The sequence below is a fragment of the Phodopus roborovskii genome, unplaced genomic scaffold, assembly GCF_943737965.1.
Source record: "Phodopus roborovskii unplaced genomic scaffold, PHOROB, whole genome shotgun sequence".
In the NCBI taxonomy this organism is placed as follows: domain Eukaryota; kingdom Metazoa; phylum Chordata; class Mammalia; order Rodentia; family Cricetidae; genus Phodopus; species Phodopus roborovskii.
This window is the reverse complement of record NW_026126645.1, coordinates 7,751,759-7,768,579: the sequence shown is the minus strand read 5'-3', so window position 1 is coordinate 7,768,579 and position 16,821 is coordinate 7,751,759. Positions and strand designations below refer to the sequence as shown.

Here is a 16,821-nt window from a genome sequence, read left to right as displayed (position 1 = left end):
TCTTCCATTACTCTGGTCCAAGATGGCCAATGGGCCTTCCACTGCTCAGGGTCCCATGGTGAAAGACTTTACCAAGGGCTTGAGGAGAGCCATTGAAAAGCCAAGAGCAGGGGCCTAAGCCACCCAGGGAAGCCATCTAGAATTCTCTGTGGGAAACTCCTGATGCCACACCAGGCTCCAGACAGGGGTTGTGTTCTGAGATATTTGTGCTGTTGTGCCTGGGTCTCAGAAGGGCTAGGAGCCACCCCCCTCCCCAAAGGCTAAGAACCATAATTCTATGTTGTCCAGCACCAAGTCCACAACGGTTTCTGTTTACTAACATCCAAGCTGTAACCAGGTGCTGCAACCAGGGCTCGGTCCCCTCACACAGGACATGTAGAGGCATACGCCATTAAATGGCGCTAACCGCTGGGCAGCTGTGAAGCCCTGCATCGAATGACCCGTCATATCTGTGGTTTCTCTGGTAGCCCCTCAGTCCCTTGTCCCATCACACAGACTTGCCAGTCTGTGCCCCTGAGCTAGCTCCCCTCCCCCCACCCCATACACCTGATCTGGGGGCATGGCCTTGCTCCTTGCCCAAAGGCCTTTGCTTCAGCTCCAAGCTGGGTCACCTAAAGGATCCTGAGACTGCCCCATGCATAGATTGGGGACAGGACAGGAATCAGCCTTCCACCTGACTTTGTCATGGTTCCCTTACCTCAAGGCCCTGCCCATCTGACACCTCCTCAGCCCAGCCCAGTGTCACCAGCACCCAGCACACCATCCAAGTACCTGTCACCATCTCCCTGTCACCATAGACAGTCATTCCCATGAACAGTCCCTCCAGTCACCCTGGCATGCAGAGCTTCCCCACACCATCAACCTCTTGGCCCGCTTGACCCCTCCTTTGGCCAGGAAAGCTCGGAGCTCCTGGCTTAAAGCTCTTTGGCACTGTCGCCATGACTGGCTTACTGGAGTCCAGAGGTCTATGAACTCTTTGACTCTGGCTTCATCCAGTGGCCCGCCACGTCCCCTTGGGGATGTGTTACCCTGTAACACCCGCATCTGTCCATGGACCATAGATGGGGGTCATGGGTTGCTGTGAGAGTAAACTCTCAACCCGGCTTCTTAGCCTCCACTTCCTGATGAAGTCAGGGGCACCTTAGGCTTGGGATCCTCTAGGCTCTGACTTTAAACGCAGGACGATTGCCTCCCATAGCTGGGAACTCACTCAGGCCCATGTGAGGCCTCACCTCTATGTTTCCACATCCGAGTGCCCAGGAAACACCCACTGAGTGCCTGCACTGTGCTCACTCTAGGGACATAGAAATGAATTACAATGGATAGGGACTTTGGGACAGTTGATGTCCAAGGCCCTGGGGACAGACGTTGCTTTCTCCCCTCCCACCATCAATGCTGGTTACAAATGTATACTGGCTGTCAGCCTCAGGCTCAGTATTTATTCCATTCCTGGGCCCAGGCTTCCTGTTGGATAATTGACAGCAAGGGGCTCTTTGGAGGGCCTGAGACATGTGTGCAGGGACCGTGCGCCTGGGCCAGGCTGGACACTAATACTTGAAGCCGGCTGCTCCGTTCTGTCTATGGCTCTGCACCCCAGTGATCTACAACCCTGGATGTTACTCAGGCGTGTGGCCTGGACCCAGAGGTGGGGACACCCCCTCAGCCTTGACTCTGTTGTCTCAACAACCCCCACTGACCTGTCACCCCCTTTGTGCCACAGCTAGAGAACTTCAGAAACCAAGTCATCAAAGCCACTTTCGGAAGAGCCAAGCCGTTCCATGACAAACCTGTCACCGACCAGCAGGTTAGTGTGGCTCTCTGGCCACGTGACTCCTTCACTTCTGTCTCCCGGGATCTGGATGCCAGAGCCTAAGAGCATATGCTTCTGTTTTTGTTAGTGACACATATTTTTCACACTGTTGCTACACCGTAAAGATTTGTTTTGATTGGAGGGGATTTCCTGGCTTTTGAAGTGAAAGCTGGTTACATACTCCCTTGAAATGTTACTTGTGGAAATCAAGTCCAGCCAGGCAGACTACGTCAGGTGACCAGACACACTGATGGTCTGTGAGTGGAGGGGTGGCCTGCCTTCAGGCCACATACCTTGGTTGATCCCTTCCAAAGGGGGAAGATAACCTCAGCGGGTGGACAGGCCTCTGTGCTCCTTGCCTTGTTATCTTTCTCAGCCCTTTGTGGCCATGAGCAGATAAGAAACCAGAAGTGGAGATCGGAGAGATGCCCTGTTGGTAAAGTGCTTGCTTTGCAAGCACGGGGATCTGAGTTCAATTCCGGAAACACAAATAAAACACAAAGATCTGGGTGGTGTGATAGACCATGCTTGTAACCCCAAAGCTAGGGAGGCATCGCAAGCAGATCCCAGGGCTTTGGAGATTTTTCACCAGCCAGTCTTAGCCTTTGGCAAGTTCTAGGCCAGTGAGATACCCTGTCTTAATAAAACACATGAGGAATGGTAAGTAAAGTGTGCTCTGGCCTACACACAGACACACAATGCATACTCTCACACGTGTACCTACACGTATGTGTACTGTATGTGCACACACACACATCACTCACACACAGTAAAACAGTGCAGACCTCCAGTTCCCGAGCAATGTGTTCTGGTGACAGAATGCTGGTTCCTTCAGAGCCAGCAGCTCGGGGCCCTCATTTGGGCCCACTGAGCCGGGCCTTGTGCAGCTACTCTGCAGTCACTGCCTCCCAGAGCACGCTGCCCTGAGACACCTTCCTCTCTGTCCTCTGGCCAGCTGATAGACAAGATCATCCAAGTCACCGAGGAAAACCTCAGCTTCCAGCAGAGGAAGTGGACCCTACAGAAGGAGACTCACCTGAGCAACTCCAAGCGGGAGGAGACCACGGAGAACGTGGAGAAGCTGAAGTCACTGCTTACCAGCTGCCAGGTAGCCTCTAGCCTCACGGGCAGCCAACTTGCCATCATCTCCTCCACCCCACCCCATGACCACCCCACCCCGCCTACAACTCAAACCTCCCCACCCCATCCCCAATCCACCCCACCTCACCCCATCCCCAATCCACCCTGCTGCTGCTTGTCAAGAAATTGACCTTACTTCTGGGTCAGGCTGGGGAGAAACATTCTCCTTTAAATCCACCCTTGACTCAAAAATGCCTTCCAGGGAAAGTTGACATGGCCAGAAAAGATGGCTAAATATTTTTAGGTGGTATCAGCCCTCTGTACCCAACATCTCACATCTACAGAGCAAAAATATGAAGAGGCTCACCCACATTGAACACGGGCAGATTTATGTTCTCTATTAAACTCAAGCTATAGTTCAGTCAGTAACCTGCTTGCTGTATAAGCATGAGGGCCGGAGTTCGAATCCTTAGCATACACCTTAAAGACACTGGGCAGCACATGCCTGCAGCCCTAGTGCTCGGGGACGCTGGTACAGAAAGACCCTGGGGGCTTGTTTAACACCCAGTCTAGCCAAATAGGCTAGCTCTAGGTTCAGTAAGAAACACTGTAAAATAAATAAATAAGCGGGGTGGGGATGTGTAGCTAAGCCCTGATGTGCACGCAGACCTGGGTTTGACCACATAAAACTGGCCATGCTGAGGCAGGCCTATAATCAATCTGGGGGGACTGGGGGGGGGGGAGAAGGTGAAGTCTCAGTTACCCAATAAGGTTGAGGTCAGCCTGGGTTTCGTGAGCCTTTATCTCAGACACACCAAAAACTTCCTCACAGGAAGATAGAGAGTGGTTGAGGAAGACCCTGACATTGGCCTCTAGTGGGCATACACTCCACCCCACCCTCCACAAAACGTCAGCCATGTACCAGAGAGGCCTTGATTTTGTTCAGGGTAGACCATTTGCTTTTGTACAAGGAATGAAAGCTTCAGCCTCATGCACAGTGGGCAAGTACCGTACCACCGAACCCCATCTCCACTCAGACATTTTTTCTTGTCATTTTTCTCCTAGCACTTACATTGTGCTGAGTGTCGTGAGTTGCCTAGAAGCCACTTAAAGTAAACAGAAAGATGTGTGTGGGATGCACACACATGCCATGGCCCTTATTAAGGGACTTCAACTTCCTCAGATTTTGGCATCGGTGTCTTGGAACTAATTAATTCCCCACAAATAGAAGGAGATGACTGTACCAACTCTGAGAAGTCCCCAGCTCTGGAATTTAAAAAGAAAGAAGAGGGAGAGAAGGAGGGAGGGAGGGAGAGAAGCCGTAGCTGGGGGAAACAGCTCAGTTGGTAAAATGGGTACTGTGCAAACATGAGGACCTGAGTTTGAGCCCTAGAAGCCACATAAAAAAGTTGAGCATGGTAGTGTGTGCCTGTAATTCCAGCACAGTGGAGACAGATGTATGCACGGGGCTCACTGGCCAGCCAGCTACCCTACCCAGTGAGAGCCCCTAGCTCAGAAAACAAAGTGGGTGAAATGCTCCTGAGAAACTGAACCTGAGAGTCAGATCTCCATACTCATGTGTACATGCACATGCATGTACATATATGCACACACGGACACACACACACACACACACACACACACACACACACGAGAAAGAGACAGACATGCTTCTGTTCAAAATCTTCGATTTTGGCCCCACAGTGAAAGCTATTTTAAGGTCCTTGCCTTCCCCTCTAGAAGAGGCAGAACGAAGGTCCAGGGTGCCCCTTGTGTCCCCACCCTGAGCATGTCAGAACACGCAGCTGCTTCTGCTTTCTCTTGCAATCAGAAGTTACTATTTTGGGAATTTTGTGCAAATGTTGACTTGTCAGCTCTCTTTCAAACAAGTCAGGAAACCGCACTTTCTGTCCAGCGTGTGCGTTGATCTTGACAGGAATTCTGATGACTCCAAGTAGCCAGATTTGGGTCTCACGTCAGACAGATTGACGCAGCAATTTGGCATTACACAGCCTAAAAAGGAAATCAAAAGAGGGGCTGGGGAGATGGCTCAGCGGGTAAGAGTGCTCATTGTGCAAGCTTGAAGACCTGAGTTCAAATCCTCAGCACCCATGTAAGATAGGCAGGTATGGCTGCAAGTGCCTGTAACCCAGCATTGAGGGGCAAAGGCAGGCAAGGGAGCCCAAGAGCTCACTGGCTGGTCAGCCTCGCTGAAACGGTGAGCTGACAGTTCGCTGAGAGACACTGTCTGAAGGCAACAAGTGAGCACAATAGAGGAGGACACACACACACACACACACACACACACGCGCGCGCACACGCACACACACACACACACACACACACACACACACACCAAGGCCAAATTAAGGTAGGAGACAATAAAAGCTGCCAAAAGAAACGGAATGAAACCGGGACACACCAGGGCAGTGAGGGGAGAGGCTGCCATGCCTGCTTCCTGGCCAAGTCCAAAATCTCATTCCTCACAGGGCCGCCACGTCAGGGCCATTCATAGATGCTGGGTCCGTCTGCTCACGACCTACCTGTCTGTTCCCAGGCTTGCATGAGGGAATCTTGCAGCAGCAGTGACCTGAAGAAGGAGGTGGAGCTCCTTCAGCACCTGCAGCTCAGCCCACCCGTGTCAGGGCTTCAGAAGGCTGTACTGGACATCCTGCGAGTGCCCCTGTCCTGGCTGGAGGAAACAGAGCAGTTGCTTAGGGACCTCAGCATCCAGCTGTCGGGTTCTGACAAAGGTAACTGGGCCCTTTTCACTCATATGATCGCATGTGTCTGGAATGCCACCGTGAACCCTCCAGAAATAGGGCACAGCGATGAGGATGACTCGTGGGTCAGAAGGGCTGTCAAGATGGCTCAGTGGGTAAAGCCTCATGAGCTGGTTCCAATCCCCAGGACTCACTGTGGAAGGAGAGAACCAACCCCCAAAAGTCACCCTCTAATCGCTGCATACAAACATCCACACAAATTCAACATAAAATGGAACTGAATTTTTTAAGTAGAGGGGCTGGGGAGTTGGCAGCTAAGAACCCTGGCTGCTCTTGCAGAGGACCCGGGTTTGATTCCTAGCACCCACATGGCAGCTCACAACCATCTGCAACTCCACTCCAGGGGATTCAATGCCTTCTCCTGACCTCCAAAGGCGCCAAGCAGGCACGGCACACAGATTTACATTCAGGCAAAACACTCATACACATACAACATTTTTCTTTAGTTGTTTGTTATTTAGTTTTAAGTATAACCAGATATGGTGGCCACACCTTTAATTCCAGCACTTTGAAGGCAGAGACAGCCTGATTTCTGTGAGTTTGAGGACAGCCTGGTCTACATAGCATAAAGGTGACAGTGGCCACACTAAGGCCAGGCTGGAGCTGGAGAGAGAAAAGATTCAAGTATCTTTCGGAAGTGCTAGAATTGAACATAGCGAGCAAACGACAGAAAGGCATCTACATGACTGTTAAGTCTCTGGGATGCTGGATGCAGCCCAGGTTCAAGGGAAAGGATAGGTTCAAGGTGATGCGGAGCTCAGGAGTTGCCGTGTCTGGACCAATAATGCATTCCAGACACAGGGGAGCGCTGCCACATTGGGAGAGGTTCATAAATGGCTGTGGAAGAGAGATGGGGGAGTGAGAGAGAGGGAAGAAAAGACAGGTGGGAGCAGACAGGAAGGAAGAAAGATGGGTGTGGTAGATAGGAAGGATGGTGGATGGATGGTGGGGGTAGAAGGATGGATAAGTGGATGGATGGTGGGGGTAGATGAATAGATGAATGGTTGGCAGCTACATGGAAGGATGGATGGTATATGAATGGTGGTAGGTGGGTGGATGGATAGATGGATGGATGGATGGCAGATGAATGATGAATGAATAAAGGCATAAATGTGGATGGTACGTAAAAAGACTGTACAGAGTGAGCAGAGAGAGTTCCCAAAGACATGCTCACAGTAGCACCAACATTTTGAAAAATTGCTACAAAAGTCTGCATAAATATGGCATTCATGCAGCTGTGACTGAGACTAGAGAGATGTTTGCATTCTAATGCTTCAGCCCCCCAGACAGGGTGTCTCCAATGTAATCCATAGGGCAGGATAAAGTTCTTTAAAGAAAATAAATAAATAAAGCAAAAAGTAAGAATAAGCTTAATTTATCTAAGTGTGTACACAGAAATGAGAGATGAGGGCTGGGTCAGGGGTGAGGGAGCTGATGTGTTTCCACTCACCAGTGGCTCTCCAGCCAGAGTTGCCAGGGGAGGGGGGGGGCAGGCTTTCAGTTGCTTGTCCAGGCTGGAACCAATAAGAAGCAGATCCCCATCTCCCCCTTGGCAGCAGTTGCACCAAGCTGTGTGTACACTGTCCCCTCCTCACTCCCAAGACCATTTCTGTCATCGCTGTCTGTGTCTGTAAATGGAGCCATCTGTTACTGTAAAGAAATATGGATGGGAAGTTAAGCTGTCAAGGCAGCCTTTCCAGAGAGGCTGAGAAAGACGGGCCGTGGGCAGCACTTCTCAGACCCACCATTGTTCTCTCCCGGACTCAGCCCTGAGTTCTGAGCAGCACTGTGCTGGGCTCTGCAGCATACTCACTGTGTATGCAGGGACATAGGATGGGAGGGTCCCCGATGCAAGCTTCTTTGTGCTTCCTGTCCCCGGCTTGCTTTTGGGGAGAGATGGCCCGTGGACCACTGGTGAGCTACTGGTTCTGTGATGAGTAACAAGAGGGGCAGTGGGGAAGAGGAAGTGGGTAGCAAAAGGGGATTTTCCTCTCTGCATAAGCGCTGTTACGAGATCCTGTGAGACTGAAAGGAACGGGCGAGCTAGAGAGGCCCCTACTTCCTCCATCCCTGCCCGTTTCCAGCACAGAGCCCTCTGCACAAGGAGGGGGCGTAGAAGGAAGAAGGAGGGTAGTGTTGCTGATGATAGTGGTGACAGCGGTGAAGGTGATGGTGATGAAGGTGATGGTGGTGGTGAAGGTAGTGGTGTGTTATGGTGTATTTGATCACACTGTGGGCCCTAAGATTGCATGACTTACTGGGAAAACCCTGTTTTTATTTGTGTGGCTCAGCCCTAGCACACAGCTTTAATCCAAGAGCTTTCTGTTTGAATTAAAAGATTAACAGGATTAAATAAAGTCAACCCTAGGCCAAGAGGCAGAACAAGCAACCAGTTAACAGGGCATGACCGTACAGAGTAAGAGGGAGTCAGGAGGATGGCTAGAGAGATGCACAGGAAGTAGAAGGGAGGGATATAAAGTTTAAGAAGAGTTGTTGGAGACAAAGAGGAGGAGGGAGGTCAGCTGCGTGCTTTCTCTGCCTCTCTGAGCTAACAGGGTTTCACCCTACCATTCATAAAAATCAAATGACTGAGAGTTTGTTAAAAACAACAGCGGTGGTTGTATTAATTACTTTTCTATTGCTGTAATAAAACAGCATAACCAAGGTGACTTATAAAGTAAGCAAGTAAGTGTTTAACTGAGCTTCTGGTGTCAGAGGGCTAGAGTCTGTGATGGCAGAACAAAGGCAATGTGGTTGGGAGAGTTCACATCTCAAACCTAAAGCAGGAGGCAGAGAGCACTCTGGGGATGATAGGAGAGTTTTAAAACCTCAAAGCCTACTATGACACACCTCCAACAAGACCATGGCTCCTAATACCTCCCAAAAAGTTCCACTAACTATAGGAACCAATTCTTTTAACATACACGCCTATGGGGGCCATTCTTATTAACCACCGTAGAGATGGTGCTGATGATGTGGTAAAGGTAATGATGTTGGTGATGATGATGGTGAAGATGCTGGTGATGATGGTGAAGATGCTGGTGATGCTGATGATGGTGGTGATGCTGATGATGGTGGTGATGCTGATGATGGTGGTGATGCTGAGAGTGATAATGGTGATGAAGGAGATAGTGGTAGTTTGAGAATGACCCCCATAAACCCACAGATTTGGTCACCAGGGAGTGTCACTAATTAAAAGGATTAGAAGGATTAGGAGGTGTGGCCTTGTTGGAGGAAATGTGTCACTGGAGGTGGGCTTTGAGTGTTCAAGACCCCATGCCAAACCCAGATTCTGTCTCTTTGCCTACGGATCAGGATGTAGCTCCCAGCTACTGCTCTAGCACCTGCCTGGATGCCACCATGCTCGCTGCCATGATGATAATGTTCTAAACCCTCTGAAACTGTAAGCCAGCCCCAATTAAATGTTTTCTTTATAAGAGTTACCATGGTCATGGTGTCTCTTTACAGCAATAGAACAGTGACTAAGACAGTGATGGTGGTGGTGATGAGGATGGTGGTGATGATGGTGATGGTGACAACAATGATGGTGAGGACAGTCATCCTCTTCAAGCACTCATATTTGCTACACCATTCCCAACATGCCCTTGTGTATCCCCGCTCATCCTCACAACAGCTCTATGAGGCAGTTTGCCATGTTGAAAATGAGCAAGCCATTCACTTAAAAACAGTTCCTATGATTAATCTACCAGCATGTAGTGATCCAGGTACTTGCCATCATTGAGATCAATGAGTATCCACATCTGCTCACTGCCATCCACTAACTCCCAGGAGCCTGTGTAGTCACAGTTCCTGAAGAAAAAAACTGGAATTGTGGGTCATCTGACACCTTCTGGGTACTTAGCATGTGCTAAGTGTGCTACTGCTGGGTACTTAGCACTGTGATTTGTGTTTCACTCCTGGGTATTAAATGCATTCTAGGTGTTCTATGAGCCATGTGCTTTTATACCCTCCCACCAGCCCAGTGAGGTAGGTATTAATGCTGTCTTTATTATCACAAATGTTGAAAACAGTCATATGGTAGTTGGAACTCACGCCGACATCCATGTGTTTTCAGTCATAGCTCCCCACTTCCTCTGAAGGCTCAGCAGGGCACCGGGTGCCTATCTCCTATAGCACAAGTCCTGCGGTGGCCCCAGGCGGAGACAGATCCACACTGTCATTCCCCAGTGAACCTCATCCCTCTCACATTTGCGTCATGCCCCATTTCTGTTACTATAGCAGAACAGCTGCATCTGGACAGTTTATAAAGAAAAGACATCTACACAGCTCATGCTCCTGAGGGTCCAAGAGCTCGGTGCTAATATCTTGTGAGGCGTCCTGCTGTGGCAGGGCCAGCTTCTCGTGGGATCTATCTTTTTTACAAAGCTGCAATGTCCCTTAGGGGCTACATCTCCAAATACCATGATATATGACTCTGGGGCCTGCTTCAAAGTGAATTTCACCGAGGCCACAGCACAGCACTAACAGCACAGCCCACCTCCCTTGGAGTCTTCTGCATTTGAGTCTTGGACCCCAGGGTTGGAATCCCAGACTGGCACTCCATCATGCGGGCGGGTTCCTAGACAATGCTGCATCTCCACTTAGCTGTTTGTAAAATGGTCAGAAAACTTCATTGGTAGGTATAAGAGGTAGATGACTTGCCTGGCCCACAGAGAGCCTGTGCGTAAAAGGAGCTGCTGTCATCAGCATCCTCAAATACTTGGTGACATAAAGTGGTGGCCACCGATCTGTGCCTGGGTAGTGCATCTGATTTATACCAGGAGACTGTATATGGAATCACCCTACCTCCTCCAGGCAGTGAACTAGCACTTAGTAGGGCCCAGAGATAAAGAGTCTTTTCAAGGCCACCTTAGAGACATGGTCTTGTGTCCTTCCCTGTTCCAAGTCCCTTGGCCTCAGAGCCCAACTCCTAACCACCATGCATCCTGCCTCCCTTCACAACAGTGTTCCAAGAGAGAAAACTTGCATAGCAAGCAAGTCCATAAGTCCTGAGATAAACCCCAGAGCAGTCCAGGTTGCCTAGTGAGTGGGATCCTTGAAGGAGAGGTAAGGAGAGGGAGGAGACTCCTCTTTGCCTCTGCCGTCATCATCCATCATCATCGTTGCTGACATTGTGAGCTGTCAGTTGACTTGGTTGCTCCCCTGCCTCAGTGTTCTTATGTTCTCACAAGGCTTTCAGAATTAAGGGATCCCTGGCCAAGAAACAAAAGGGGTACTCATCCCACTATCCCATGCATGGGTATGGACTGAAAACTGTTAACAAGGTCAGGCACAGCTCCAAGAGAAGATGCTGGAGGAGAACCCCTGTGAAGGATTCATAGCTCAAGGCTATTCCCACTGACTGCCAGCAACCTGGTCTTCCAGACACAGCTCCAAGTTTCTATGGCTGGAGATTTATGCTCAGCTGGGGCTGGTATTTGTTATTCATCTGTTTTATATGAGCAAGCTAGTTGGTTCAGCAATAGTATGTAGAACATTAAAGAAGCAAGATGGAAGGAAGGAAAGAAAGGACGGAAGGAAGAGAGATTGGGTCGCACTAGCATTCAGGAGGGGGGAGCAGACTAAAGAAGAAATAATCAAGTTGCAAAATATATGCAAACTATATGCAAACTATGTTCTGTTTGTTTGTTGGTTGGTTGGTTGGTTTTTTGTTGGTTGGTTGGTTTTATTTGTTCAGTGTCAATAGCTGACCAAAAGAAAAATCTGGGGATGGAATACAAAATTATGGAATGTCATAGCAACAAGGTAGATCACAGAAGGACTTTACTTTTGTTCTGCCATTCAACAGCTTTGTGATTTTGTTTCTTGAGACAGAGTCTCATGTGACTCAGGCTGGCCTCCATCTTGGTATGTAGCCGAGGATGACCTTGAACCTCTGATCCTTTGGTCTCCGCCTCCTGAACCTGGGGTTACAGGTATGTACCACCCCATCCAGTTTGTACTGGTGCTGGGAATCAAACCCTCTACCCACTGAGCTGCACCCCAGCCTCAGCCATTACTGTGTGCTGGCTGCTGTGTGGGACACTGAAGACAGCCATGAGCTTCTTCCCATGACCACCTTGTGACTAAAAATATAATGAAATGTTCTTCTCCTCAAAGTTAAAATTCCAACACAATCACATTTTATCATCGGCTCTTGAGACACAATCTGGCACTCTCTCTCTGTAGATCCCACCCTTGATTAACCCCGTCCTGAGTCATGAGAGCCTAGAGTGGCCTTGGCCACAGGCAGTATCCAGATCCTCTCGCCAGCTCCCCTTGGGGTCCAGCAGCTCAGATTCCAGGTATCTCAGAGCTAGCTGATGTTCCTCATCCTTTCTCTCAGCCTGCTTCTGCAACCTAGCTCAGAACATCACCCCTGACCACCTGAACATGCCTTTGGCTACAAGCAAGTTCCCTGCCTCTAACTCAGAGCAGGAGTGCCTAACATCTCAGGAGTATCTGGCCATGTCTAGAGGCCTTTTTGTTCTGACAATGGGCTGACCGAGAGAGATACTTCTGGCATCTGGCAGAGGCCATGGAAGCTTGTGAATGCTCCCTATGGCAGTGGTTCTCAACCTGGACCTCTCTGGGAGTCACTAACAAACTATCCTGCACATCAGCTATTTACATTACAATTCGTAACAGTAGCAAAATTACAGTTTTGTAGTTTGAAGTTATTGTATGGCTGGGGGTCACCACAACTTGAGGAACTGTATTAAAGGGTCAAAATATTAGAAAGGTTGAGAACCACTTCTACAGGGCACAAGACAGCTTCCACAGCAAGGAAGGGGCTGGCCCACCATGCAAGCAACACTATAGTAACGATGCTCCATCAGCCCACTGCTCTCTAACCATCCCAGCTTTTATCCTGCAAGCACGCTCTTCCCAGAGCTGCTCACTGCTCAGTCAGTAGCCAAGCAGTTTATGACTTGGACCCTGCAGCAGTCAGTCACACTGACTGGAGTCCCGGACCTGTCACGAGCAGCCCCAGCTCAAAGCCCATCTATCAGCTGGGGCGATGACAGGGCGCTGCTGTGGGGAGACGTTCACTGACTCCCCCAGCACCGGCACATGGGGTAGAGGGGGGAGGCGCTCTATACATTTCTGCAATGTTTAAGTCAGGGCTGTGTATTTTAATCTCCTCCCTGGGCCTGCCAGAAGTGATCTTCAGGTCTTTAGCCTCCCATTCAGTTCCACCTGCCATTCTTCCCCTCCACTCCTTAGCTGCCCAGGGAAACTGCATCCCTCCCTGGTCCCCATGGGTCTTCATCCTCTTATCTTTTTGCTGTGTGCAGCTCGAGCATGTCACCACTGCCCAGGTGGCTCCGAACATATATGGACTCTCTTGCTACAGTCTAGACCAGTTGCCTTGTTTTTGTTGCCTTGCATCTTCTGAGAACCATGTGATTATGTTGAGTCTGCACAGATAACCCTGACTAATCTCTACATCAGGATCCTTAACCTAAGCACACTGGCAACGTCCCTGACTCTGTGCACACACAGGTCCCAGCATAATCCCTTAGCCAGCCTCAGCTTCTATTCTGGAATTCCCTCCCTCCCACTCTGCCCATACCTAGTGGCTCATCAGGCGAATGGCCCCTCAGCTGAGACCTTCACACTCCCCTGGGCTCCCCTGTCGAGTAGGTGCTACCCATGGTCTCTGTGTGTTTCTTATCTGTTAGGGTGGACCTGTCGTATCAGACTACACTGTAAGGCCTGGGAGGGTATGGCTTTGCAAAATTCCACACTCTCAATTTGTATGCAGGAAATGTTTTTAAAATAAGTGCTCTATCGATAGGTTTTTAGTTTCTACCAAACAAAGCCCTCCATACTTTGGATTTGTGACTGGCCCACCTAATAACCACTTAAAAAAATGTTAGATGACAGCTTTTCCTGTCTTGATGGGAGGGCCATAGTACCTGTGTCCATCTGCCTGTCTGCAGATTCCATAGCTGGGTGTGGTGATGCACATCTGTACCCTTAGCATTGAGGCAGAAAGGTCACAAGTTTAAGGCCAGCCTGGGCAACCACCAAGGGGCAAGGCCACATCTCAAAAAGGAAAGGAAGACATAAATAAAAAGAAAGGGAGGAAGGGAGAGGGGGGAGGGAGATGGGAGGAAGGAGAGGGGGAGTAGAAAAAGCCAGAGAGATGAATTGACACTCACCCTCTCCATGCCCCTCTTTTTAAGGGTTCTCTCTGTATCTAATCTATCTTCTGGAACAATACAAGAAAATGATAAGCCAGACCCAGGAACTTCAGGTGATTCTTTAAGCTCATTTCTCCCCATCCCCAGCTGGGAATTTGAATTTCTCCTCATGCTATGAGTGAGTCGGCCCCACCCTCCTGCAAGTGACAGGCTTTTCCATTTACACAAAGGGCTTGAGCCAGTGTCTGATGGCCCACAGGGGGATAGGCAAACACAGGGCACCTCCCCTGTCTGGCTCCTGGAATAACCAGAGCTGGATTTCCTCTGTAAATCTCCAGAAGGCCAGTGAGGGGGCTCAGCAGATCAAGGTGCTTGCAAGTCTGACTCCCTGAGTTCAATCCCTGGGACCTACATGGTGAAAGGAAAACACACTGACTTCATCAAGCTGTGTTCTCATCTCATCATGAATGCCGCGACACATGCATGCCTGCACGCGCGCGCATATGTGCGCGCACACGCAGGCACACACCTGGCCTGTGGAACGCAGTTCATCATTTCCATACTGCACATATGGACAGCAGTATTCAGAGACCTTGGTGATGATCTGACTGTCACACAGCTCTATGGATAAAGAATCAAAACCAGGAGCCTTCAGATACCTCTGGCTGCTGTTTACAGAGCCCTCATTACATACCACGCACTGGACTGAGCCCCCATCATCTCACGAATAAGATGCACTACCACACCTCCTGTTTGGAATAAGGACACATGTAGAATTAACTGTCTAGAACTAGAGTGTGGCATCTTAATATTATTGCTGCTTCCTTGCCCACCAGTTCTCTAGACCACATATGGTTCAGCCATGTTTTTAGGGAATTTTTATGGAAGACTTTGCCCCCTGGAGGACTATGATTTGTAAGGGAGTGAGGAAAGGACTCCAGGCTCTCCAGCACGGGCTTTGGTTGACTGTTCTCTCCATGCAGGCCCAGGTGAATGCTTCTCAGGAAATGAAGCAGTCTCTGCAGCAGGAACACCTGGCCGAGAAGGAGAATCTGAACAAGGAGAAGCTGGAACAAGAGGAGAAACTGAAAGCCAGAATGAAGCAGCTGATGGAAGAGAAGAAGGTGAGGTGGCTCGTGCCTTTGAGCCTGGGAAAGGTGGGAACTTTCCAGGGGTCACTGGGAGCCTTGGCTTGAGCAGTGATCTCCACAGCTTCCGGATTGGTATACTGGATCTAAAGATTACATGGAGCCGATGGTTCGGTTCTAAACCCACAGCAACGCCTGGAAAGATGGCTCAATGGTTAAGAGCACTGGCTGCTCTTGCAGGGGCCTGGGGTTTGCTTCCTAGCAAACCCACATGCTAGCTCATAACCATCTATAACTCCAGTTCCACAGGGGTCTGACACCCTCTTCTGGCCTGTATGGGCACTACACACAGATAGCACACATAAATGCAGGCAAGACACTCATACATATTATATAAAAAATAAAGAAATCTTTAAAAAGAAAACCCCTGAAAGATCAGCTGGAAGAGGCAAGCATGTTGACATTTCGGGAAACACCGCCCTCTTCATTCTGTATTGTAGTTGCCTACACAAACAGTAGTTACTGCAGATCCTGGTTTGTAAGTGACAGCATAAGCTAAGTGGTCACTCCAGCCTTTTATCTCTAGATATAGAGCTAGGAAAACAAACTGGCCCAAACTGCAGCCTCCGTCCTAGACTCCAGGCCCTTAGAAAGCCCTGAAGCAGCGCCTCACACACTAAGGCACAGAGTACCCTGAGGGTCTGTTTGAGGTTCAGAGTCCATGTCACAGTTCCGACAGCACCCTCAAGGGTCATGACACCCAGACCTGCACTCTAGACACAGTGTTGGGGTACCCAAAGCTTTCCCAGAGATCTACTGAGGAGAGCAACTCTAACCTGATGCTTCATTAAAAAATAAACAGTCTATATAACACACTCGAATTCACGAGTGTGATCACCTCACAAGGCCTGTGCAAGACTGGGCCTGTAGACATCCTGTCAGGGAAGGGCAAGGAGCACCCAAGGCTCTGCCCCTCTGGGACCCATAGGCAGCTGATGACTGAGACAGACAGACAGTTTCTTTGGGGGTGTAGCCACGGGCAAGGTGCCCCCGTGCCATGCTCCGGTAAGCAAGCCCTGACGAAAAGAATCGAGTCACAAAAAGGAGGAGTAACATTGAAAAGCACAGCCATAGTTGATAGTCGCAGTCAGACTGGGTGTGGAGGGCCATGCCTATTGTGCCCTTCTTCCCGCCTGCCCCCATCTGCTGCCTCCGACTCCTCCCAAGCACCCCTTCTTTCTCTCCTCAGCGAAGGACAAGGCCTCGCACACTATTGCCACCTCACGTTGGCTCTAGTTCAGTGGCTCCCAACTTGGACAGTCCATCTCTGTCACTGACACACAGACCTGCTCCCTACCCCTCTCGCCAACCTTCAGTTCACACCCAGTGCCTTTGGGGAATCTGTCTCCTCCTCCTCCCTTTTGACTCTCCTTCTTATTAGTTATTCGGTGTGTGTGTGTGTGTGTGTGTGTGTGTGTGTGTGTGTGTGTGTGTGTGTGTGTGTGTAAGTCTGAGAGGCAATCAGCTCCCTCCTTCCACCATGTGGGTCCTGGGAATTGAACTCAGGTCATCAGGTTTTGCAGCAGACATCTTTACCATCTCACTAGCCCCCTTTCTGCCTTTTGTGAAGTAGAGGATATAAAATGAAAGAAGCAACGGCCAGAACTTGCCTATGATCCTTGTAAAGGTAAGATTAGTGATGGCTCCTGCATTTATCAGTTATGATAGAATGCCTGATGCTTTCTTGTTTGTTTAAGTCTTAAAGAAGGAAATATTATAAAAGAAAAAAGTGTTTTGTGTAAATAGTGGAACCACTGTGACTCTTTCATACCTATGCAACATCCTACTTTAACCCCGTTCACCCCATTACCCTTGCATGCCCCCCCCAGTTCTTCTCCTCCCCCAAATAG

The 16,821-nt window shown here is 49.6% G+C and overlaps 1 protein-coding gene and 1 long non-coding RNA gene across 2 annotated transcripts in view; one reads left to right on the top strand and one right to left on the bottom strand.

The window, feature by feature from the left end:
• Fhad1 (forkhead associated phosphopeptide binding domain 1) overlaps positions 1 to 16,821 on the top strand; it is a 105,396-nt gene that overhangs the window by 45,619 nt on the left and 42,956 nt on the right. Inside the window, exons 12-16 of the mRNA XM_051173674.1 lie at positions 1,721 to 1,804; positions 2,766 to 2,918; positions 5,448 to 5,643; positions 13,866 to 13,936; positions 14,807 to 14,947. Coding sequence (XP_051029631.1) covers positions 1,721 to 1,804; positions 2,766 to 2,918; positions 5,448 to 5,643; positions 13,866 to 13,936; positions 14,807 to 14,947 — 645 coding nt within the window. The remainder of the gene's footprint in view (positions 1 to 1,720; positions 1,805 to 2,765; positions 2,919 to 5,447; positions 5,644 to 13,865; positions 13,937 to 14,806; positions 14,948 to 16,821) is intronic.
• On the bottom strand, positions 2,743 to 7,316 carry LOC127213334 (uncharacterized). The gene is made up of 3 exons (XR_007833624.1): positions 7,124 to 7,316; positions 5,434 to 5,582; positions 2,743 to 2,828 (listed from the first exon to the last, which is right to left on the bottom strand). It is a non-coding gene; the product is annotated as an uncharacterized LOC127213334 (long non-coding RNA).